Genomic DNA, 25,528 nt, shown 5'->3' with positions numbered 1-25,528 from the left:
CTCCAGGCAAGAGTACTGGAGTGGGGTGCCATTGCCTTCTCCAAAAAGGGAGCATAATAATAACAACAAAAAAAATAAAATGAATTCAGAAAATTAACAGTTATTTTATTAAAAAATAAGAAGAATATATACAAAAGAACCACTGAAGGGTAAAACAGAACTCGATAATGGCAAAGAACAACAAAAAAAAACAAACCAAACAAAACAAAACAATGACAAAAGCAACAAAAAGACAGAAAAACCTCAGCTGTGAGGGGCAGGGCTTAGGCAGGGGCTGGATTTATGTGGAGGCTAGCTTTAGGCAGGGGCAGGGTCCTGATTCAGGACCTACACTGCTGGAAAAGGCCCTGGTTGGGGGTTGGGGCTTGGGTTCAGCCTAGCTGAGGGGGACTCTGCAGTCTCTCCTGCCTTAGGGTGTGCAGGATCACACCTGGGGCCCCAGGAGGCTCCCTGGGGCCAAGTGGGTAGAATACCAGGCAGGTTCCCTGATCCTCTGAATCCCAAGTGACTCTTCCCCCAGGGCTTGGCTCTTCCTCATACTCCCCTCCTCTCACACCCATAGGACCTACATAGGCAGAGTAGGTCCTGTAGGGTGAAAGGCACCTTAAAGGGCAGAGAGGGCCCCAGAGGCTGGAGAGCCAGTCCCAGGGCCTTAGGAGACTCCCGTGGGCTCAGTGGGCAAGGGAGCAGCAGGCACTTCTCCTGACCCCTGAGGGCTCCCCAGTTTGGCTTGCATCCTTCTTCCCACTCCCTCTCACATCCCCAGTACTCACGTGGGCAGAGAGGTCCCTGAAGGGCATAGGACCAGGCTTGAAGCCTGTGCAAGCTCCCTGGGGCCAAGTGGGCAGGAGGGAATGCCAAGCACATTCCCCCCTCCTCATCCTACAACCTCTGAAGGTCCTTTCTACTCCCTGTTAACATCCTGGAGGCAAGCATGCCTCTCTGGGTGCTCCCAGTCACTCCTCAGCCACACTAGTCCTGTCTGGCCTCCACTTTTCCTCCCCTCTTTGCTCCCGTTCACATACTACCTGATTGCTTAGTGGGTTCCTCCCATCTGTCTGGTTTTCAGAGGCCCCCCACCAGCATCTTGTGAGTATCCTAGTTGTAGGGCAACAGAAACTCCATGTCTTCCCTCTCAGTAATCTTGGCTCTGCCCTAATATATATATATATATATATATATATAGTTTTTTTTTGTTTTTTTTTTTTTACTTTTTCAGGGAGCTCCTGCTGTAAACTTTCCCTTCCCCTGTTGTTCAAAAATCCCTGATTCTTAGCAGAGAAAATTCAGAAAAATAGTATACTATGTCTTGGTCAATTGGGGAATATGTGTAGTCCATCTCTTGATCATTTTGTAGTAACTAAGAGGTTCAGAGCTTGTGCTGTGAATTGTGACTTCAGTAGACTGGACCGGGAGTGGGCCCCTAACTTCACTATTGTAATGTGTCATGAGATAATAAACCAGATATAGTGCACTGCACAGGGTATGAAGACATAATGTTTCCAATTTATTACATGTACTTGCTTTTAAAAAATATTTGATCCATTAAATGTTAAAAGGTACAATGAGAACGTGTTAGAAATAGCAGCTCCTTTTAAGAAAAGAAGTAGTATTTCAGGTGTGGGAAGGAGCATACGTGTTAGGTTACGTGGTCCATGGTTTCATGGTCTCCTGGTAACAAGTTAGGAGAGTTGAGTAAGTGTAGAGTTAGGGCCCATCTAATTGCAGGTCCCAGTTCTTCAGGCTTGGTTGGACACTCTTCTTAATTTCAGTTATCTGTAAAATGAGGACACCGTTCAGAACAGTTACGAGGACCACATGAGACGACATGTGTGAAACCCTTGCCAGCACCTCTCCAGGTCCTCCTACCACCACCTCAGAGGGGAGACTTAGCTGTTCAGTGTCATGTCCACCACACAGTGAGCTAGCAGATATTATTGTTTGGCATTTTAAGTAAATTGCCACTTATAATGAATTTTGTGGTTTCCTCCTAAGTTTTAAAACACTAATTCAGCTCCCTATTTTAATAAAACCATAAAAGGAATAGTGTTCCAATTTAAACTTTGATTTTATTTAAATTTTAATGAGACCAAATGCTTTCTATCTTTTGCAGCAGGAAGTATATAGGTATGAATCATGAACATACTATGCATGACTGACATTGACATAAGATCAGTTTATATGGCATCTTTTTTTTTTTTTCCTGGCCACATTCTGTAGCATGCAGGATCTTAGTTCCCCAACCAGGGAACAAACCCAGGCCCTTGACAGAACATAGATTCCTAACCACTGAACCACCAGGGAATTCCACCTATGATCTCTTTCTAAGGGAAATTTCTTTTAATAAAATTGTCAATATAAATATGTGTTATATTTTTGGTGAATAGTTAAGTATAGTATTTTCAGCGTGCTAATCTGAAAGACAGGGAGGATGCTTTATATGACTAACGTTTGCCATGAAGTTGGTAGTTATTAATGTCTAATGAATAAAAATTTTAAAGATATATATTTGGATTTTTATTATTTTTGTTTTCCTAAAATTACTAATGGCTACATATTTTGGGATAGGGAATATAAAAAACAGTGATGATTTGATAAGGTAGAAAAGGAGGAATAAAAAGTATCCTACCGAGGATTAGCTGAAGTTGTTCAGGAAATCAAGAGGGTTTGCAAGTGTTATAGTCAGACTCCCATCATTATGAACCTTAAATTTATTTCTTCTCCCCAGTCCTAACCCATGTGATCACTCACATCTCAGTAACCCTGCCAGAGCACCCAGAGTGCTGAACTGGTCATGCAATCCTGACTTGTCATGGCATAACAGCAGCAGATATCCTTGAGAGACTGTCTTTAGTCTAGGTGATGGGGTTGGGAATTGCCCTTTAAACTGAACAGAAGTAACAGATTAGGGGAAAATACTTATAACATATAAAATACAGTGAAAGGATTAGTATTCAGATAATGTAAAGGGCATATACAAATCAATAAGAAAAAAGAAACTTGGGAAACAGAAAATTCACCAAAGAAGTGCAGCACCTCATCAGCATTGAGATAAACACAAAACAAAACAAAATCACAATGGTAAAATTGAAAAGTTTGACTATAGTGTTGATCAAGGGATAGAAAAGTGGATTCTCTTCTGGTTAGAGTGCAAATTGATTCAGCTCCTTTAACATGTATTTGTTAAAATTGCAAATATATGTATCAAAGGGCCCAGCTACTTAATTTCTCATTTACACTAAAAGACCTCTTGCACTATGCACAGTGAGGCACACACACATATATTCACTGTATGAACACATATATTCACTGCAGCATCATTTACCATCATAATAAGTTGAAAGAAAACTAAGTCCCTATCAAGACAGAAGTGTATGCATGCATACAGAACATGCCTGCAGAACATGTAGTACTGTTCAATGGTGGTCATTAAAAATGAGCTATAACTGATAAGAAATTATATAACTATATTTGATAAGAAATAATCTCCAAGACAGAATAAAAATTGTAACCAGACTTACAATGTGTCACCATTTATTTAAAAAAAGGGAAAGAAAGCATGAGGTAGCACTATAGATTTTCTACAATAGTAGCTTTCAAAGTGTTTTTTTTTGGAAATGATCCTCAGGAAGGCACACATTTCATATCTAGACTGAGTGAACCCTTACTACATGCAGTACTCTGACATTTTTCTATCCTGTTTTATTCCGTGCCATTCCTTTCCACTTTTCAAAAGCTGGTCCTGGCTCATTAAACTGATTCAGGACTCAACCATAGTTTGAAAAATATTGCTCTGAAGGTGCACACTGAAATATGTAAATAGAAAAGTAACTGAAAGGCAACGCACCAAGCTGGTATCAGAGGTTGCCTCTGGGGAGAAGGCTGATGGACGGTGGTCCCAGGGGTTCTAGAGTCTCTTCTGTGATTACTTAGGTTATTGCACATTTTCTGCCTATTTTATAATAGGCATCTGTAAATATACATTTTAAAATGTACTTTTTAGAGAGTAAGAAATCAAAGCTATTTTCAAAACTCAAGGAATTACTGGGATTGAGAGAGTAGTGGCCAAGGGTCTTAAAGAAAAATTGTTGCACTGCATATTGAGTAGTACAGAAGGCAGGCATTCTAGCTAACTATTTCTGTTTTATATATATGGCCACAGATATAAAACATCAACTAAACTACATAAGTTTTAGATATCAGTCTAGACAAACAAGTAATTACAGGGGTGGTGTGGGGAGGGAGATAGGAGGGAGGTTCAAAAGGGAGGGGATATATGTATACCTATGGCTGATTCATGTTGAGGTTTGACAGAAAACAGCAAAATTCTGTAAAGCAATTATCCTTCAATAAAAAATAAATTAATTAAAAAATAAAACTATAAAAAATAAAAAAAATTATTTTAAAAGAATAATTATTTCTGCAAAGAAACATTACTGTAGAAAATATAATGTATGTATACTTGGCCATCTCTGCAGGCTGAAGCAGATATGCCCAGTTCTCTGTTTTCTATTTCAGAACTACCTTAATTCTTTCTGGTTTATCTTCACATTTTTACACTAAAGGGTAATTTATTAAGCCTCATCTGAAAGGTCAAGTAACTCATGTTTACAAGAAGTTAGACACAGTTCCTAGAGGAGGTAGATCCTTTTAATTTCAAACATTTAAATGGTATTATATGTAGATGGATTAGAACTAGATGATTTCTTGTGTGAATTTCTCAACACAGTAAAAGCACCCGTAAGAAAAAGAATATTTTCTTTTTTTGTAGTTTGTTTCCTAAATATACACTTTCATATGCTAATTGTAAGACAAATTGAATCTTTTAATGACCACATTAAATTTTCTCTATAAATGTTCTGAAAATAAATTTTTAGGGTAAAATATTTAAGCCTTCTAAGAAAGCACTTATATAAGAATCATTTTTCAAAATCTTAGCTGTTGCTAAAGCAATGATTGTGTTCACCTTTAATTTCATCTACTCAAGGTTTCATTGAGGTAAAAAAAGAAGGTCTTTGGAACTTTTCTTTAAAAATGAGAATTTGGGAAGAAAAGCATTATTTTAGAAAGCATGCTACCGGTTGTAGCAAGGAAGGGAAAGAACAAGAAGATGGGAGAGAGGATAGTATACATCCACCTATCTGGTTTTTCTTCCATTGTGGATCTGAGGTTGAGAGGAGGCAGAGGGGACCTGTGACTAACATGGAGGTTGAGGCCTTTCTTTTAAATAGCTTTACATTCCTTGAAGTTAAGAGTGGGACTTGTGCCTATGACATGTGAATCTGGGAAAGTGGCTTATATGCAGTTTGGCACCAAGCTAGCCTAGGACTGTGAAAGTGATGTGGCTGTATGATGAGAACTCAGAATACATTATGAATGTCTCTTACTGATACCCGAAGGGAGGTGAAAATTATAATTCATAACAATTTTCAAACCATTGATTATATTACAAATTATAATTTATTAGTTTTTTTGTTTGCTTTGTAAGATTACCTATTCAGTATTTGCAATTTGGTAGTTTTAATAAAATTAGTTTTATTTGCTATAATGAATTAAAAATTTTAAAGTGTGATAGTCTCTTAACTGCACATATCTGATGCCTGCCTACCTTTTTAGTGGACACAGTATACAATACACCACTGACTGCTAGTGGCAGCCTGGTGTAATTGCAAGCAAATTTTCCAAGTGATAAATAGTCTTCCAGATGTTATCAATAACATCATCATGTTACTTAGGGGTCTGAGAAGTAGAAGGAAGGAATTATGCATCCAATATCATAACATATTGAAGTGTTACAAACTCTCTACATAATGTTTCATTGGCAGGATGAGGGTTTTTGCTTCAATTGTTTTTTTCCCCCTGAATTTTACCCCATTTTCCCATTAATATGGTGTTTGAAGGGGAAAACCAGGGTCTTCACTAACTGCAGATTTTTTTATCCACAGCATCTGCAGGAATTGCTGTGTCACAGAGGAAAGTACGTCAGATCAGTGATCCTATTCAGCAGATCCTAATCCAGCTGCACAAAGTCATCTACATCACTCAGGTCAGTGTGCCAGCTTTTTATTTCCTTTTCATCTTAAGTACAAGTTTGGTGCTAATATTGCCAAAGAACTCTTTGAGACACTTTTAGAATCCACTCCTGTGCATGTTCTCTGGGTTGCTACTAATATGGAATAACAAAATCTTGCAGTTTTTTATTTTTTTAATGTATAAGCTATTACCTCTTTGGTAATGATGTGTACCAGTTCCCCTGGATCATATTTCGCTGGATCATACCATATCCAGGGGAACTGGTACACATCATTACCAAAGAGGAAATGTGATATGAGATGGGTCATATGAGATATGACCCTTGTTCTTGACTTAAAGCTCACTATTGTGGGTCTTAAGAGGAATGAGTATCTCTTTTAAAAGTATTAGCCCTCATTTGTCCTAGGTGAGGTTAGTATAGAGTTTTGAAGCAAAAGAAGGCTTGTCTTCTCAGATGCAGGGTTTAAAGCTACTTCCACTGGCAATGATAGCTCAGAGTGAGTTGAGTTTCAAGATAGTCAATTTTATCTGGGTCCAACAACATGTCCCTGCTTGGAGTTTTAGTATTCTAATTTTTTTTTTTTTACCTTTTGCATGAGAAATTTGGTGAAATGAGCATTCAGCTGACACTGTAACTCAGCAATCTACTCAATTAGATTCCTGTTTGATTATTAGCTATACCAGTGCTGTGGTAGCAAGAAGTACATTCTATTAGGGCTGTCATGGAATCTTTCTGGCTCTTAGACTATGATTTGAGCTGACAGTTAAAGGACCCAAGCCTGTCATTGTCTCTGTAAGTGCTCCAGTACATCTGAAGGACCCACCTCCCTCCCCGTCCTTGTGGTCTTCATACTGCCTGATCATCAAATGTAGCAGTCGCTCAGGCTTCCAGGGTGCTCCCTTCAGTTGGCTCTTCATCCAGATGACTGTGGTGAACTGCAGCAGCACTGCATGCCATGGATCACTAGCATCTTGTGTCCTCCTGGCAAATAACCCATCAGTGGGCTCAGTTCCAAGGGTACAATCAAACCAGTTTTCAAAATACCATCTGTGTGGCTCCTCCTGGACAATCCTGGAACCAAATCTGTTTCATTAAGAGTCTAGTCAGGGAACAGAAACCACAATAATTTCAACAGGGATGGTTTCACTTAAATACTTATATAAGAATTACTCATAATAACAGCGTATCATCTATTGAGGTGGAGAAGGCAATGGCAACCCACTCCAGTACTCTTGCCTGGGAAATCCCATGGACGGAGGAGCCTGGTGGGCTACAGTCCATGGGGTTGCAAGGAATCAGACACAACGGACGTGACTTAGCAGCAGCATCTACTCAGGAGGGGAAGAGAAATTTAAAGACCATAAGAGCAGATAGGGAAGTCACTATTTATAGGGCCAAGTAAGAGCACCCAAGAAAGGAACAAAATGAAAGAGGACACCCTATCCTGGGCTGAGGTTCAGACCTTACTGGAAAACCCAGAGAAATGTTCTGAGGTTCTGTGCTTTGGACCTGCTGGAAAGCAGCATGTAAGGATAACATGCTAGGAACTGCCCTCCATGGAACCAGGTGAGGTGCCAGAGGTAGGTTCTGCTCCATGGAACTCTTCAGAAAGCTGGTTGCAGGGTTGGTGCCACTGAATTTGGCTGAGGGTTAGCACCACTTGAAGTTCCCTTCCCTGCTGACCATTCAGTGCTGCCCAACTAAGGTAAGGGAGGAGTATCACTGGAACCAGAAAGACAGGCTGAATCCTCTACTAGCGCCCTCTGCTGATAGATCTGAACATCCAGCCAGCTGACAAGGGATATATGTTTCAGTATCACAAACAGGGCAGAGAAGGTGGATTTGGAAGTGAGAGTAAACAAACTGACAACTGGCACAGTTAGCCTGGGGGCTTTATGAGGGGCTCCCTTATTTGGAACCTGCCAACCTCCAGCTTCTCACTGTTCCTCCTTTGACTTCTGCCCATCCTGGAGAGTAGCCTGGCTCTTATCTATCAAGTTTGAATTGTTTTTTATGGATTTTTTGGTTGGTTCACTTTTAAACTAAATCTGGTATTCTTTCCAGTTACCCTGAGGGCTACCCTTTTGAGACTTAAGAATCTAAAGTTGATTACTTTTTCTTCCATTTTCTGCCTACAACCTTTCCCTTATGCAACCCCACAAAACTGTCTACCTGATTGAATGAAAGTAGGTGAAGGGGCAAGAAAATTGGTTAATAAATCAAAATATACTCTGCCATATCTCTATTGAGTAAAGGTATTATATTCAAAAACACATTTCCATTTAAATACTGATATAAATATGTGGGGAAGCTTTTTTAACTGTAGTGTTATGGAAATAACTTCAAATAGCTTTTTGGTTACCTTAACAATTCACTACCAAATTAAGAAATATATCCTTTGAAATTTAATTTCCATATGCCTGTCTTGATCATTTTTATATATTAATAATAAAAATAAAAAATAATGAAACCTTTAAAGGTTTTTTATTATTAATATATAAAAATGATCAAGACAGGACAACTTGGAAGAAATGGACAAATTCTTAGAAAAGTACAACTTTCCGAAACTGAACCAGGAAGAGATAGAAAATCTTAATAGACCCATCACAAGCACTGAAATTGAAACTGTAATAAGAAATCTTCCAGCAAACAAAAGCCCAGGTCCAGACAGCTTCACAGCTGAATTCCACCAAAAATTTAGAGAACAGCTAACACCTGTCCTACTCAAACTCTTCCAGAAAATTGCAGAGGAAGGTAAACTTCCAAACTCATTCTATGAGGCCACCATCACCCTAATACCAAAACCTGACAAAGATGCCACAAAAAAAGAAAACTACAGGCCAATATCACTGATGAACATAGATGCAAAAATCCTTAACAAAATTCTAGCAATCAGAATCCAACAACACACTAAAAAGATCATACATCATGACCAAGTGGGCTTTATCCCATGGATGCAAGGAATCTTCAATATCTGCAAATCAATCAATGTAATACACCACATTAACAAATGGAAAAATAAAAGCCATATGATTATCTCAATAGATGCAGAGAAAGCCTTTGACAAAATTCAACATCCCTTTATGATAAAAACTCTCCAGAAAGCAGGCATAGAAGGAACATACCTCAACATAATAAAAGTATATATGACAAACCCACAGCAAACATTATCCTCAATGGTGAAAAATTGAAAGCATTTCCCCTAAAATCAGGAACAAGGCAAGGGTGCCCAGTCTCACCACTACTATTCAATATAGTTTTGGAAGTTTTGGCCACAGCAATCAGAGCAGAAAAAGAAATGAAAGGAATCCAGATTAGAAAAGAAGAAGTAAAACTCTCACTGTTTGCAGATGACATGATCCTCTACATAGAAAACCCTAAAGACTCCACCAGAAAATTACTAGAGCTAATCAATGAATATAGTAAATTTGCAGGATATGAAATCAACACACAGAAATCCCTTGCATTCCTATACACCAACAATGAGAAAATAGAGAAATTAAGGAAACAATTCCATTCACCATTGCGATGAAAAAAATAAAATACTTAGGAATATATCTACCTAAAGAAACAAAAGACATATATATATATAAAACTATAAAACACTGGTGAAATAAATCAAAAAGGACACTAATAGATGGAGAAATATACTGTGTTCATGGATCAGAAGAATCAATATAGTGAAAATGAGTATACTACCCAAAGCAATCTATAGATTCAATGCAATCCCTATCAAGCTACCAATGGTATTTTTCACAGAGCTAGAACAAATAATTTCACAATTTGTACGGAAATACAAAAACCTCAAATAGCCAAAGCAATCTTGAGAAAGAAGAATGGACCTGGAGGAATCAACCTGCCTGACTTCAGGCTATACTACAAAGCTGCAGTCATCAAAACAGTATGGTACTGGCACAAAGACAGAAATATAGATCAATGGAACAAAATAGAAAGCCCAGAGATAAATCCACGCACGTATGAACACCTTATCTTTGACAAAGGAGGCAAGAATATACAATGGAGAAAAGACAATCTCTTTAACAAGTGGTGCTGGGAAAACTGGTCAACCACTTGTAAAAGAATGAAACTAGAACACTTTCTAATACCATACACAAAAATAAACTCAAAATGGATTAATCTAAATGTGAGACCAGAAACTATAAAACTCCTAGAGGAGAACATAGGCAAAACAGTCTCCGACATAAGTCACAGCAGGATCCTCTATGACCCACCTCCCAGAATATTGGAAATAAAAGCAAAAATAAACAAATGGGACTTAATTAAAATTAAAAGCTTCTGCACAACAAAAGAAACTCTAAGCAAGGTGAAAAGACAGCCTTCAGAATGGGAGAAAATAATAGCAAATGAAGCAACTGACGAAGAATTAATCTCAAAAGTATGCAAGCAACTCCTGCAGCTCAATTCCATCAAAATAAATGACCCAACCAAAAAATGGGCCAAAGACCTAAACAGGTATTTCTCCAAAGAAGACATACAGATGGCTAACAAACACATGAAAAGATGCTCAACATCACTCATTATCAGAGAAATGCAAATCAAAACCACAATGAGGTACCATTTCACGCCAGTCAGAATGGCTGCTATCAAAAAGTCTACAAGCAATAAATGGTGGAGAGGGTGTGGAGAAAAGGGAACCCTCTTACACTGTTGGTGGGAATGCAAACTAGTACAACCACTATGGAGAACAGTGTGGAGATTCTTTAAAAAACTGGAAATAGAACTGCCTTATGATCCAGCAATCCCACTGCTGGGCATACACACCAAGGAAACCAGAATTGAAAGAGACATGTGTACCCCAATGTTCATCACAGCACTGTTTATAATAGCCGGGACATGGAAGCAACCTAGATGTCCATCAGCAGATGAATGGAAAAGAAAGCTGTGGTACATATACACAATGGAGTATTACTTAGCCATTAAAAAGAATACATTTGAATCAGTTCTAATGAGGTGGATGAAACTGAAGCCTATTATACAGAGTGAAGTAAGCCAGAAAGAAAAACACCAATACAGTATACTAACGCATATATATGGAATTTAGAAAGATGGTAATGATAACCTTGTATGTGAGACAGAAAAAGAGACACAGATGTATAGAACAATCTTTTGGACTCTGTGGGAGAGGGTGAGGGTGGGATGATTTGGGAGAATGGCATTGAAACATGTATAATATCATATGTGAAATGAATTGCCAGTCCAGGTTCAATACATGATACAGGATGCTTGGGGCTGGTGCACTGGGATGACCCACAGGGATGGTATGGGGAGGGAGGTGGGAGGGGGGTTCAGGATGGGGAATACATTTACACCTGTGGCAGATTCATGTTGATGTATGGCAAAACCAATACTATATTGTAAAGTACAAAAAATAATAATCAATCAAATTTCATGGTCAAAAAAAATAAATAAATGGATATATTTTATTTCTTTACTGGATTCCAAAGTATTTTAATGCAAGAATGAAACAATTATTAACACCTAATTATTATGCTCTTACACTTCCAGCATAACAAATTATTTCATGTTTTTGGCAAAATGCCATTCCTTGCTGCAAGTTCAGATATAACCATGGTGATTGTAAAAATGTACTTCCAGAATTCTTTAAAGTTTATGACTTTGTACATAGTAAGGAATGATTACTCTTTGGGAAACTAAATTACAGTGCTTACCAAACTTAATGCCTTTCAAATAAAGGAGATAAATAAAAGACTAAACATTACACTCGCATATTCACCGAAGGTTGAAGACCAGGATCAGTTTTTCCCCTCTGGTAATGGCAAAGGAAAACTTCTGAAAGTAAAACTGAATTGACAAAGCAAACCAAAAAACCCTTCTTGTTCATGTATTTATATACTAGGCTCTCAAACTCTCACAGACTTATGCTGTGATAGCACCCTGAATTGCAGAACCAGGTCCCTTCTGACAACCAACAAGTGACTTTAAATGGGAAACTGCTTACTTTTGGCTGGTGGTGACATTTCCTACCCAATTTCCATGGAGACAAATCTGTGGAAACAATCTAAAAGCAGCTATTTTTAGAGACACAATGTTAGAATCCTTACCCTGCCTCCAGTGATTTTTCATCTGTTTTCATAAAAAATGAGATAGTAATCTTAAGACCAGTGAGCTGAGAATGAAATCAGTGGTTCACTTCCATTGCTGAAAACCAAAATTGATCTTTGAGCAATTAAGGTGACTGAAATACATATGTTAGCAGGAGTCTTCATGTGTTATTGCTTAGGTAGAAACTTTGTGGACAATGTAAGTTTGGATTTAACTCTATAGTTAAAATTTGATTGTTGTGTTAAATAAATGCTTTGAAAATGAGCATATTGCAACTTTTTAAAAATGGAACATCTGTCTCCTAGAGAGTAGACTGTTAGTTTGGTTGGAGCTCCTTTAGATTGTCATCTTAGCAACAATACTTGTTGCCAGAAGAATACAGAGATGTAGTCAGGAATAGCAATGAGCTGTCCTCAGATGGAAAATGCAGGACTAACTGTCATCAGGGCAACATACTGTTTTTTTCCAGCAGTGGTGATGGATGAAGTTAGATCCATCTGTACCCTCTCATCTGGATCTTCTGATTCCTAGGGGCAAGGATGACAGATTAAATAGAATTTAGGGCAAATCTGTGTTTCTCAAGTGGACTCAGGTTTTCAGGGTTTGTAAACTCTTAAGGCAAATAGATGGGGAAAAAAATGGAAACCATGACAGGCTTTATTTTGGGGTCCAGAATCACGATGGATGAGACTGCAGCTTTTCTTGGAAGAAAAGCTATGACAAACCTAGACAGTGTATTAAAAAGCAGATACATAAGTTTTCCGACAAAAGCCAATATAGTTAAAGCTATGGTTTTTCCAGTAGTCATGTACAGATGTGAGAGTTGGACCATAAAGAATGCTGAGTGCTGAAGAATTGATGCTTTCGAACTGTAGTGCCAGAGAAGACTCTTGGAAGTCCCTTGGACAGCAAGGAGATCAAACCAGTTAATCCAAAAGGAAATCAACCCTGAATATTAATTGGAAGGACTCATGATGAAGCTGAAACTCCAATACTTTGGCCACTGATGCAAAGAACCAACTCATTGGAAAAGCCCCAGATGCTGGGAAAGATTGAGAGCAAGAAGAGAAGGGGGCAACAGAAGATAAGATGGTTGGATGGTATCATCAACTCAATGGACATGAGTTTGAGCAAGCTCTGGGAGATACTGAAAGACAAGGAAGCCCAGATAGTGCTTCAGTCCATGTGGTCACAAAGAGTCAGACATGACTGAGTGACTGAGCAACAACAACAAGAGAATTTTACATTCTGTGTATTTATTTTGATGATATGCTGAACAGTTTAGCATTTAGTGAAATCTCCTTTTAAACAGTAATATGTCAAATCACTTTTTTTCGATAGGAAAGATATTATTTGAGTCACTATCAAAGCAGATCCTGTGGGCTACTGAAAGGTTGTTGTTGAGCCATGAAAGATGCCAGGATTCTTGGTCTCTGGAGGAGAGGAATTCAATCCAGGGCCAGTGACGAGGCTTGATCAGAGCTTTTGTGTAATAAAGTTTTATCAAAGTATAAAAGAGATAGAGAAAGCTTCTGACATAGATATCAGAAGGGGGCAGAAAGAGTGCCCCCCCTGCTGGTCTTTAGCCAGATGTTTTATGTCTGTTCAGTTCAGTTTAGTTCAGTCGCTCAGTCGTATCTGACTCTTTGCGACCCCATGAATCGCAGCATGCCAGGCCTCCCTGTCCATCACCAACTCCCGCGATGCCATCCAGCCATCTCATCCTCTGTCATCCCCTTCTCCTCCTGCCCCCAATTCCTCCTAGCATCAGAGTCTTTTCCAATGAGTCAGCTCTTCGCATGAGGTGGCCAAAGTGCTGGAGTTTCAGCTTTAGCATCATTCCTTCCAAAGAAATCCCAGGGCTGATCTCCTTCAGAATGGACTGGTTGGATCTCCTTGCAGTCCAAGAGACTCTCAAGAGTCTTCTCCAACACCACAGTTCAAAAGCATCAATTCTTCGGCACTCAGCCTTCTTCACAGTCCAACTCTCACATCCATACATGACCACAGGAATAACCATAGCCTTGACTAGATGGACCTTTGTTGGCAAAGTAATGTCTCTGCTTTTCAATATGCTATCTAGGTTGGACATAACTTCCCTTCCAAGGAGTAAGCATCTTTTAATTTCATGGCTGCAGTCACCATCTGCAAGTGATTTTGGAGCCCCCAAAAATAAAGTCTGACACTGTTTCCACTGTTTCCCCATCTATTTCCCATGAAGTGATGGGACTGGATGCCATGATCTTCATTTTCTGAATGTCTGTTAGGAAGCTGTTAATCAGATAAGAGAGACACCTCAAGGCTGATGGAGTTTCACCAGGCCCCTCTCCCACAATATGCATTTTTGAGATAGGATGGCACGAGGTGTGTCATCCCCCAGACATGAAACAATTGATATGAATACTAGTTTGTTGAGCTATTATCAGCCCAAGGTTTGAGAAAAGAAAAAAAGTTAGTTTAGGTGGAACTATTTTGAAGAAAGGCAAATTCCAAAGCAAATATATAATACATTAACATAGCTTAAGAAAAGCATTTCCATAAGAAAAACGCATTGGTTAGCTCAAGGTTAGAAAAAAGTTAAGGTGAAACCAGGTATTGTCATGGCAACACAGAATTTTAAGAGAAAAATATCTGATGCTTGCACCCTATTTCCTCCATTTGGAGACCCTTGGCCTTCCTGCCTGTTACCCTCTCACTACTGATGGTCTGCCAGTGTGTTTTTTGGAGACACTAGAGGATATAGTTCCTCAGAAAGAATCCATATATTATGTTTGAGGAAACCTACTATATAAACATACAAGATTTTATTTTTTCCTTCTGTTACTTTGGAATGATGAAAACAAACAAAAACCACACTTTTAGACTTGTGATGTTGAGGGAGTCATTCTCTCTTCTAGACTCAGTTTCATCATTCAGGTGGCCATGGGACTGTGAGATAAGGGAAATACAGTATGTGAAATGTTTGTAAAGTGTTATACTAGTGTAATGCTAGTGATGGTGGTGTTTGCTCTCAAGCAAAAGTGGAGCTGGGAGACTCAGAAAGTGTCTTGGGTGTTATTTAAAGTCTGACTTACTCACCTATAGAATAGTTCCTGATTTATAAGTTTATTGTCAAGAAAAAAAGTGGGCTAATGCCCACAAAAGAGAACAATAGTGCCTGGCACATACAAATTATAGGTAGTAGTCATTTCATTCTTAGTATTATAACATATGTGTATTTACCTGTACTTATGTCATCTGCAGTTAGACTATGCATGAGTTGCCATTCTGTGCAAAAACTTTAATTCTTCACGAAAACTTTAAAGATAGGGTACTGTCCCTTGTGATGCCCCGTATGTGAATCTTTAGTTGACTGAATATTGACTTATGCAAGAAAGGTTTTATGAAAGTCAATTCAAGCCATCAGGAGTAGTAAAAGCAATTCTAAGTTAACTAGAGGCATATCAATTTAGCTGCCAGAACCAGGGTAAGTCACTTTTCAAGGACGCACTGGCGCTGTAGCGGACAATAAGGCATGTCAGGGAAGACTGCCGCCCTTCCCTTTGACGGACAGAACCGCGCTGGGCCGCGCCTGAAACGCCGTGCACCAGCTCTGCCTTGCGGTGTTTGACTCAGGGAGGTGGAAGCTTCTGGTGGGTGACAGTAGGGAGTTATCAACTCTAAACAGTGCTTCTCATGATACTTTCCCTTCTCTACCCCAAACAGTGGCTTCCTACTACTTATTTATTAAATCTAATTCATCCTGACTGAGCCCTAATGTATACATATTCATTTCTCTCTTTCTTCTTTCATAGAATACATCTTTCCTTGTAAGTCTGTTATTTACAAAATTCAGTTTATATGTGCAACTAATATGTAGTTTAGTTCTGTGAAAAATAACATCAATAAAATGAAAGAACAGTAATATAATTAGAAGTAACCTTTTGAAAGAAAACACAGTAAAATATTTTTTCTGGATTGTAGACTGAAAAATTGTAGTATCAAATCATGCTATTTGGAGCAAAATTTAAAATTCTTCTTTAGTCCTATTGAATGAATATTGTTACCATCACAAATGCTTCTTGAGAGTCAGCTATGCATTGTTAATGACATGCTTATTATAATTTTCTCATTTTATGCAGCTTCCTCCAGCTTTGCACCACAACTTGAAAAGAAGGATTATAGAGAGATTCAAGAAATCCCTCTTCAGCCAGCAGAGTAACCCTTGTAATTTGAAATCTGAAATTAAAAAGGTACAGTATTCTACATATAGAAATTCTTTTACTAACAAAAACACATCATATGAATTAAATTTTATCCTCCCATGCTTGAATCCTCTATTAAACTCTGCCCTTTCCTAAAGCATGTTATCAATGTTTGTCTTAGCCCATTTGGGCAGCTATAGTAAAAATGCCAAAAACTGTGAGTTTATAAGCAGCAGGAATTTATTGCTCACAATTCTGGAATCTGGAAGTCCAAGATCAGGGTGCCAGAATAGTTGAGTCTAGTAACCTCTTCCAGGTTTCAGACTGTCAACTTCTTGCTATATCCTTACGTGGCAGAGGGAGATAAGGGAGCTCTTCCAGGCCTCTTTTATAAGGGTACTTTCAATAAGAACACTTATATAAGGGCTTTATTTTTATGGCCTAATTACCTCCCAAAGGTCCCTCCTGGGGGATTAGTGTCAATATACAAATTTGAGAAAACACGAGCACTGAGACCATAGCATACTTAAGATATTAAATCAAGGATGTGTCTTTGCCTCTAATTTTCTCACTTTTATTTCTGAAGCCATCAACCTCAGAAGACTAATAGAAAGTTCTTTCAGTGTTATTGTATGCTTCCTAAGAAGAAATGTTATTAAATATCTTTAATATAAACAAATATGTATGTCCTTTTAGAGAATTCTACTCCAATCTTTATCGGAATATTCTTCACCAAGCTCATAAATTGAAGTTTGCAACCCTGAACAAGTCACTTAAGCATCTGAGGTCATAATTTTTATCACTTAAGAAGGTGAAACGAGCCATTTCTTAAAGTTCTTTTCTTCTTTGACATTAGAGAGTCTCCTAGACTTTGGGTGCTGGTAAATATTCCTATTCTTACATAAGAAAACTAAATCACCAAGAGGTTAAATCAACCCCAGATGGAAAGAAAACTGTTTATTTCTGATTAACACAACTTGGCGAAAGGGTATCCTTTTGACCTTGTTGGTAGCCATTCTGATACAGGCCTTGGAGATGGTCACAGGTTCTGTTCTCCTGTCCCAGAACGACACAGGCCAAACAGCTTGGACCCACTGGTGTAAAGATGCTTGATCCTGTTCCAATTTTGTGTATTTTTAAAAAGTTTCAGCACATACTGGTGCTGAAGCTGAAGTTCTAATACGTTGGCCACCTGATACAAAAGCCAACTCATTGGGAAAGACTCTGATTCTGGGAAAGATTGAGGGTAAGAGGAGAAGGGGGTGACAGAGGATGATATGGTTGGATGGCATCACTGACTCAATGGACATGAATTTGAGCAGACTTAGGGAGAATGCAAAGGACAGGGAAGCTGGGCATGCTGCAGTTCATGGGGTCGCAAAGAGTCAGGCACAACTTAGTGACTGAACAACAACAGAATATACTTAAACTTTGGCTCAGGCATGCTGCCAATGAACTTTTTATTTAAGGTTTATTTGAAAATTTTACTGTATCCAATCTGTAGCATAAATCAACTCATAATCTGGGCAGTGTTGGGGTATGGAGGGAACCAAAAGTGCCCACTGAACTGAGAAGGCATCTTGAGACCTATAAACAAGGCAGGCAACTCTGTATAATCAAATTTGTTCCAGAGTAATTTACAGGGTGAAATTCCCTGGTGGTTCAGCTGTAAAGAATCTGCCTGCCAATACAGGAGACATGGGTTTGATGCCTGGGTCAGAAAGATCCCCTGGAGAGGGAAATGGCAACCCACTCCAGTTTCTTGCCTGGGAAATCCCATGGACAGAGGCTGCAGTCCATGGGGTTGCAAAAGAATCCAACATGACTTAGTGATTGAACAACAGCAAACTTACAAGGTGGGATGGAGATCAGGTGGACAATGACCCAGAAGCATTTGCAGCTGCTCCCCACACCTTCGAGGAGCCACTGGGATGGTTTTATAGTTAACTTAGGGTGTGGGGGTTGGTGCTCGGAAACAGGATGTGCCTTCCTAAGTCAAGTTTATGAATTGATAACTGGTCACATGGGCACAAGGAATACCTCAACCAACATCTTTATCATTGTCTTTGGGGACTAGCAGAGCATGGAGGCCACCTGGTCATGATGATTATTAAAAAACTTCTCTTAACGACTAAGGCCCTGACAACAGAGATGTGACTTACTGGCCAGTACAGTCCTGAGTGAGGTCAGGGGGAGGACAGGAGGAGCCACACGGGCCCACGGTGCTGTCAGTTACCCTGACAGTCATATGGGCTGTTTGATAAAAAATACAAGAAGTATGTTTTTGCTTCTTTGCCTTACATCAGTGGTATCTGCACATACACAAACGGGATGGGGAGAAAAATGCATTCCTGCAGGGAAACAAACTATAAACCCTACCTCATCAGGTAGAGAGATCTTTTGGATTATCTTGGCAAATAAGGCTGAGAAACAAAGATGGGGAGATCAAAATAGAGGTGGAGGAGCCTTCAGATATTTATTGCATGATATTCACATATTACATCATGAATACCAATAAACTGATTTATTTTGTCTCCTCTGGGTCAGCCTGTCTTGTTGCAGAGCACCAGCTCTAGGGTGCATGGGCTTCAGTATTGGCAGTGCACAGGCTCAGTAGCTGAGGCTCGCAGGCTTTAGAGTGTAGACTCAGTAGTTGTGGCTCATGGGCTTAGCTGCTTCATGGCATGTGGAAACTTCCCAGACCGGTGATCAAACCTGTGTCCCCTGCATTCCACTGCACCACCAGGGAAGACCCCAATAGATAGATTTTTAAAAGATAAAAGTTCAAATCCCCCATAGAACATTACATTTTACCAAGTTTTATTTCTTATTAAAATGATGTTCAGAATAATCCAGTCTGTACATGCTTTGAGATCCTAGCTTCATGAGAGGAATATGCCTGCCATGAAATGAGGCTTGAAGGTGCTGCGACCTGTCCCTGCTCTGTGATCCCAGCAGGCCTGTCCTTAGAATAAATCATTGCTTCTTTGTGACTTGGGTTTTCAGTTTTGCATCCTTTCCTTGGCGTCTTTCTTTTTTCTCCTTTTCTTTTGTTATGCCCCCACCCCCACCTTGTCTGCCTCCTCTTTGCTGTCACAGGTTGCCACCTTCTGTTCCTGTTCTGGGGCATGAGTAAACCAGAGGGGGGCATAGATTCATTGCTTTCAACTTTGTTAAGATGCAGATTAAATTATCCTATGAAGAGGGCTGTGCCCTCCTCATCTGATACTATGTGTGTGGTGGTCCTTACCCTTATGGTGGTTCGTACTCTGCCATCAGGCCTCACCTCCCATGAGGTAAAGAAATCCTACGCCTGGAATATTAACCGAATTCTCTATTAACACCTTTCTTAACTTTTCCTGTCTAGAATTAATCCCCCTTTTCTCTATGCTTCAATCACCTTTTCACTCATATCATTGTGTTTTAAATAGCTTATTATTCTAACTGCTTGCCTTTTCTGTTTACCCAAAGGCAGTGAGTAAATTTGGTAATCTTTGACTCCCCAGAGTCGTACACAGTGCCTGGTAGATATTAATGGATAATTGCTGAATAGAGAATAAATTCTAGATTGATACACATATTCTGTGTAACATATCCTATACTGTGGTTCTGTTCTTTACTGATATATAAATATTGATATAATATATTTATATATTTCTCCTTGAAGAAGAAAGCCCTCCTGCCTCCAATCTCAATCTAAACAAGGAAAGTTTGTGACATGTTTTTCCCCCTTTCTGGTGTAATCTTTAGTTAGTGACCATTTTTGTTCAGAAATAGCTTTTTCATCCCTTGTACAATCATAGAGGATCGCCCACGCCAGTGGTGACAGCACGCAAAGTCAGTATGATTTCTACCCTCCCCTCTCAAGCTTATTCTAAAATCCAGGGACTCCATGTCCCAATTAAGTTTAAAGGAGTCATTATGGGATGATTGCGCCTAACTTATGAGTAGCCTGAGACCCAGCAGGATGTACAGAGGAATCAAAACATGGCAGAGCCCTTTTCCAAGAAATTAAGCTCTCCGATTATGACTCACCTGAAGTGTCTTCAGTCCAGTCTGCTCAATCATGGCTGGGATTGCAGGGTGAGTAAAGCACCTAAGCAACTGTCTTTGAGAACTAGGGTTTTCAGCATAGGAGAAACGAGTAACAGAGACAAAACAGAAAATACTAATTCAAACTAGAAGTATCAATATGAATCAGTATTAATTCATGACAGATCTTATCTTTTTTAAAAAGAAACATATTTCCTAAATTTCACTAAAATGATCTAGAAATAAAGCAAGCAGCAGTGTGCTCCCTTTGCACCCATGGCTTTGGAAATACAGCCCGTTGCAGCGGCAGGGCAGGAACTGAACATGATCATGTTGGAGTATCTTTACTCTGTTTACAGATTAAATAGAAGCATGCTGTCAGGGCAACTGCAGGTGTGTCAACAGGACTCAGGAGCCAACTTTAAAGAGGCCCCCCACAGACTATTAGATAATTAAAGCATCAGTCAGCATCAGTCACCACAATTAATTGAAAGCATTAATGTTTAAATCCAAGAGATCACAACAGTGAAAAAAAAATCCCTCATTAATTACCTTTGGAAGATGCTAAGTGACCAACTCATTATTTTTAAAATTTTTTAAAAGAGAAAAGAATAAAACATTTATTCTGCCTTTCCCTTATGAATTCTTTCTCCGGGTAACTAAATTGATGAGGGGGAGTTTCCTCATTATCAAAGAACTTCAACTAATACATACTGAAGGAATGAAAAGAATTATCATTTTGCAGTCCCTGAATGAAATAATGGATCTGACATGATCACTACTGGCTGCTGGTATCACAAAAAAAGGAGCACCCAGACAGTGTATGCCTCCTGATGGATGGATGTGGCACTCCTGTGAAGTGTACATGCTAAACACTTGAATCTGCATCTGATCAACCTCTCAGACTTAAGCCTAAGAAAATAGAGAGCATAAATACTGGACCTTTCTGTTAACAAAGTGACCTATAAAGTCTAATAAATACCAATAGAAAAGAGCTGTAGGTTAAGCTACACTATAAAATGAAAAATTTTTCATTAAAAAAATGAAAAATCAGGCAACATTTTATGTCTTAAAATGTTATGTAATTCAGTCAAAGAGGACAAGAAAAACATAAACATAAGATAAGATGAAAAACATAAAGATAAGAGAAGGGTGATAAAAGACATCAAAACATTTCTCACTTCTGGTACCTGTTAATAATTTCATTTATTTAGGCTTAATTTTCTTCAAAGTACTATCTCAGTTGATTAGGTTCCAAACTGTTTATGTAGTTGTTCTACAGCAAAGATAACCTTATTTTATGATATGGAAAAGTGTTACTCACTGAATTGTGTCCAGCTCTTTGCAACCGCATGGAACATAGCCTGACAGCCTCCCCCATCCATGAGATTTTCCAGACAAGAATACTGGAGTGGGTTGCCATTTCCTTCTCCAGGGGATCTTCCTTACCCAGGAATCAAACCTGGTTTTCTCACATTGTGGGCAGACTCTTTACCATCTGAGACACCAGGGAAGCCCTATGGTATGGAAAAGAAGGTATAATTTAGAGAATGTAGTGAGGGTTACATTTGTAGTTTCTCCTACAAATTTTCTTTTATTTAGTTTTTGCCTAAAAAGTACTATATTCTCAAATGACCAATAAAGTGCTACAGTTCAGTTCAGTTCAGTCACTCAGTCGTGTCCAACTCTTTAAGACCGCATGGACTGCAGCACACCAGGTCTCCCTGTCTATCACCAACTCCCGGAGTTTACTCAAACTCATGTCTTGAGTCTGTGATGCCATACAACCATCTCATCCTTTGTCATCCCCTTCTCCTCCTGCCTTCAATCTTGCCCAGCATCAGGGTCTTTTCAAATGAGTTAGTTCTTCGCATCTGGTGGCTGAAGTATTGGAGTTTCAGCTTCAACATCAGTCCTTCCAATGAATATTCAGGACTAATTTCCTTTAGGATGGACTGGTTGGATCTCCTTGCAGTCCAAGGGACTCTCAAGAGTCTTCTCCAACACCACAATCACTCACCCCACTCCCCCTTGGCAACCACAAGTCTGTTCTCTGAGTCTCTGGGTCTGTTTGTGTCATATTTTGTATTCCGCATGTAAGTGATATCATGTGAATTTGTCTTTCTTTTTCTGACTGACTTCATTTAGATGACAATCTCTAGGTTCATCCATGTTGGTTCAAATGGCACTATTTCATTCTCTTATATAGCTGAGTACTATTTCACTATGTATTTATGTTACCACATCTTTTCTATCCATTCATTTGTTGATGGACACTTAGGTTGCTTCTGTGTTTTAGTTATTGTAAATAGTGCTGCTGTGAACTTTGGGCACATCACCTCTTTGAATTATGGTTTTCTCCAGATATGTGCCCAGGAGAGGGATTGCTGGATTGTATGGCAACTCTAGTTTTAGTGTTTTGAGGAAGCTCTATATTATTCTTCATAGTGTGCACCAACTTACATTCCCACCAACAGTCTAAAAGCATTCTCTTTTCTCCACACCCTCTCCAGCAATTATTGCTTGTATAATTTTAATGATGGCTATTCTGACCCAAGTGAGGTGTTATCTCATTGTAGTTTTGACTTACACATCTCTGATAAGTAGCAATGTTGAGCATCCTTTCATGTGCCTATTGGCCATCTGTATGTCTTCTTTGGAGAAATGTCAATTTATGTCTTCTGTTATTTTTTGACTGAGTTGTATGTTTTTTCTTACTGAGTTGTGTGAGCTATTTGTATATTTTGGAAATTATTTTCTTGTCAGCAGCATTGTTTGCAACTATTTTCTCCTAGTCCATAGGATATCTTTTCATTTTATTTATGATTTCCCTTGCTGTGCAAAAGCTTATGTATTTGATTAGGTCTGATTTGTTTCTCTGTGCTTTTATTTCTATTGCCATGGGAGACTGACCTAAGGAAACATTGGTATGATTTATGTCAGAGAATGTTTTGCCTATGTTGTCTTCTAGGAGTTTTATGGTATCACGTCTTACATTTAAGTGTTTAAATCATTTTGAGTTTTTTTGTGTATGGTGTGAGAGTGTGCTCTAACTTCATTGATTTACATGCAGCTTTCCAACTTTCCCAGCATCATTTGCTGAAGAACTTTTTCCCGTTTTATATTCTTACCTCTTTTGTCAAAGATTAATTGACTGTAGGTGTATAGGTTTATTTCTGGGCTCTGTATTCTGTTCCATTGATACACATATCTGTTTCTGTGCCAATACCATGCTGTTTTGATTACTGTAGACTTTTAGTATTGTGTGAAGTCTTGGAGGCTTATGCTTCCTGCTTTGTCCTTTTTCCTCAAGATTGTTGGCAATTCTGGGTCATTTATGATTCCATATAAATTTTATGATTATTTGTTCTAGTTTTATAGAACAAATCATGTCATGGGTAATTTGATAGGGATAACATTACATCTATAGATTGCTTGGGGTAGTATGGTCCATTTTAACAATATTAATTCTTCCAGTTCAAGAGCATTAAATATTTTTCCATTTCTTTGAATCATCTTCTGCTTCCTTTATGAATGTTTTATTGTTCTCAGTGTATAAGCCTTTCACCTCCTTTGTGGGTTTATGCCTAGGTATTTTTCTGATGAATTTTTTTTTTTAACTTTCTCTTTCTGATATTTCATCATAGTGTAAAGAAATGCAACTGATATGTTAATCTTGCATTCTGCTACCTTGCTGAATTCATTGATACATTCTAGTAGATTTTGTTTGGAGTCTTTATATTCATTGATAAGTTCTACTAGTTTGTGTGTGGAGTCTTTTGTGCAGAATCTTTACCATCTGTATAAAATGGTGAAATTACCTCTTCCCTTCCAATTTGGATACCTTTTATTTCTTTTGTCTGATTGCTGTGCCTTGAACTTACAACACTGTGTTGAAGAGGAGTGGTGATAGAGAGCATTTTTATCTTGTTCCAGGTTTTAGCAGGAATGTTTTCAGCTTTTCACCATTGAGTATTATGTTTGCTATGGATTTGTCAAATATCTTTTATTATGTTGAGATATGTTCTCTCTATATGCACTTTGGTGATAGTTTATATCATGAATATGTGTTGAATTTTATAAAATACTTTCTTTGCATCTTTGTCTTTTCTTTTATTGGTGTAGCATATCATATTGATTAATCTGCATGTATCAAAACATCCTTGTGACCCTGGGATGAATCCCACTTGGTTGTGGTTTATGATCTTCTCTATGTGTGTTATTGTATTCAGTTGGATAATATTTTATTGATAATTTTTATGTCTATATTCATCAAAATTATTGGCCTGTAATTTTCTTTGTCCGTAGTATCTTTGTTTGATTTTGATATCAGGGTGATGGTGGCTTCAAATAATGACTTTGGAGTGTTCCTGCCTCTTTAGTCTTTTGGTAAAGTTTGAAAAGTTTTAATATAAATTCTTCTTTGTATGTTTGGTAGAATTCCTCAGTGAAGCCTGAAATTTTGCTTGCAGCAAGTTGTTTGTTTGTTTTACAGATTCTGTTTCACTTCTAGTGATTGTTCTGTCCAAATTACCTATTTCTTCTTTATTCAGTTTTGGTGGACTGTATGTTCCTAGAAACTTGTCCATTTCTTCTCGGTTGTCCAGTTTGTTGGCATATAGTTGTTCATAGTGAAAGGTTGTTGCAGAGCCGTGAAAGATGCCAAGATTCTTGGCCTGTGGAGGAGAAGAATTCAATCTGGGGCCAGTGACGAGGCTTGATCGCTCAGAGCTTTTGTGTGATAAAGTTTTATTAAAGTGTATAGACAAAGCTTCTGACATAGACATCAGAAGGGGGCAGAAAGAGTGCCCCCCTTGTTAATCTTTAGCTGGATGTTACATAGCTACTGCTACTGCTAAGTTGCTTCAGTTGTGTCCAACTCTGTGTGACCCCATAGATGGCAGCCCACCAGGCTCCCCTGTCCCTGGGATTCTCCAGGCAAGAACACTGGAGTAGGTTGCCATTTCCTTCTCCAATGCATGAAAGTGAAAGGTGAAAGTGAAGTTGCTCAGTCGTGTCCGACTCTTAGCGACCCCATGGACTGCAGCCTACCAGGCTCCTCCGTCCATGGGATTCTCCAGGCAACAGTATTGGAGTGGGGTGCCGTTGCCTTCTCCGATATAGCTACTAGCAGCCTGCTAGCTAGAGAAAGGCAATGTCTCAAAACTGAGAGACTAGCACCAGGCCTTTCACT

At 38.8% G+C, this 25,528-nt stretch overlaps 1 protein-coding gene and 1 long non-coding RNA gene across 3 annotated transcripts in view; one reads left to right on the top strand and one right to left on the bottom strand.

Annotated features, from left to right (window-relative positions):
• NEK10 (NIMA related kinase 10) overlaps positions 1 to 25,528 on the top strand; it is a 269,835-nt gene that overhangs the window by 214,929 nt on the left and 29,378 nt on the right. The window contains 2 exon segments of the mRNA XM_059879962.1: positions 5,946 to 6,046; positions 16,240 to 16,350. Of these exon segments, the coding sequence (XP_059735945.1) occupies positions 5,946 to 6,046; positions 16,240 to 16,350 (212 nt within the window).
• LOC107131648 (uncharacterized) overlaps positions 1,230 to 25,528 on the bottom strand; it is a 37,729-nt gene continuing 13,430 nt past the window's right edge. Inside the window, exons 1-3 of one of the 2 annotated variants that reach the window (XR_003031797.2) lie at positions 20,338 to 20,836; positions 6,858 to 7,015; positions 1,230 to 1,776 (exon numbers count right to left, since the gene is read on the bottom strand). This is a non-coding gene — a long non-coding RNA (uncharacterized lncRNA). Of the gene's footprint in view, positions 1,777 to 6,857; positions 7,016 to 20,337; positions 20,837 to 25,528 lie in introns of those variants that run through there. The other variant, XR_001494690.3, reaches the window with a different exon arrangement.

Source organism: Bos taurus, chromosome 22 (assembly GCF_002263795.3).
Source record: "Bos taurus isolate L1 Dominette 01449 registration number 42190680 breed Hereford chromosome 22, ARS-UCD2.0, whole genome shotgun sequence".
Taxonomy (NCBI): domain Eukaryota; kingdom Metazoa; phylum Chordata; class Mammalia; order Artiodactyla; family Bovidae; genus Bos; species Bos taurus.
The sequence above is the reverse complement of the archived record's forward strand: the minus strand, read 5'-3'. Positions and strand labels throughout refer to the sequence as shown.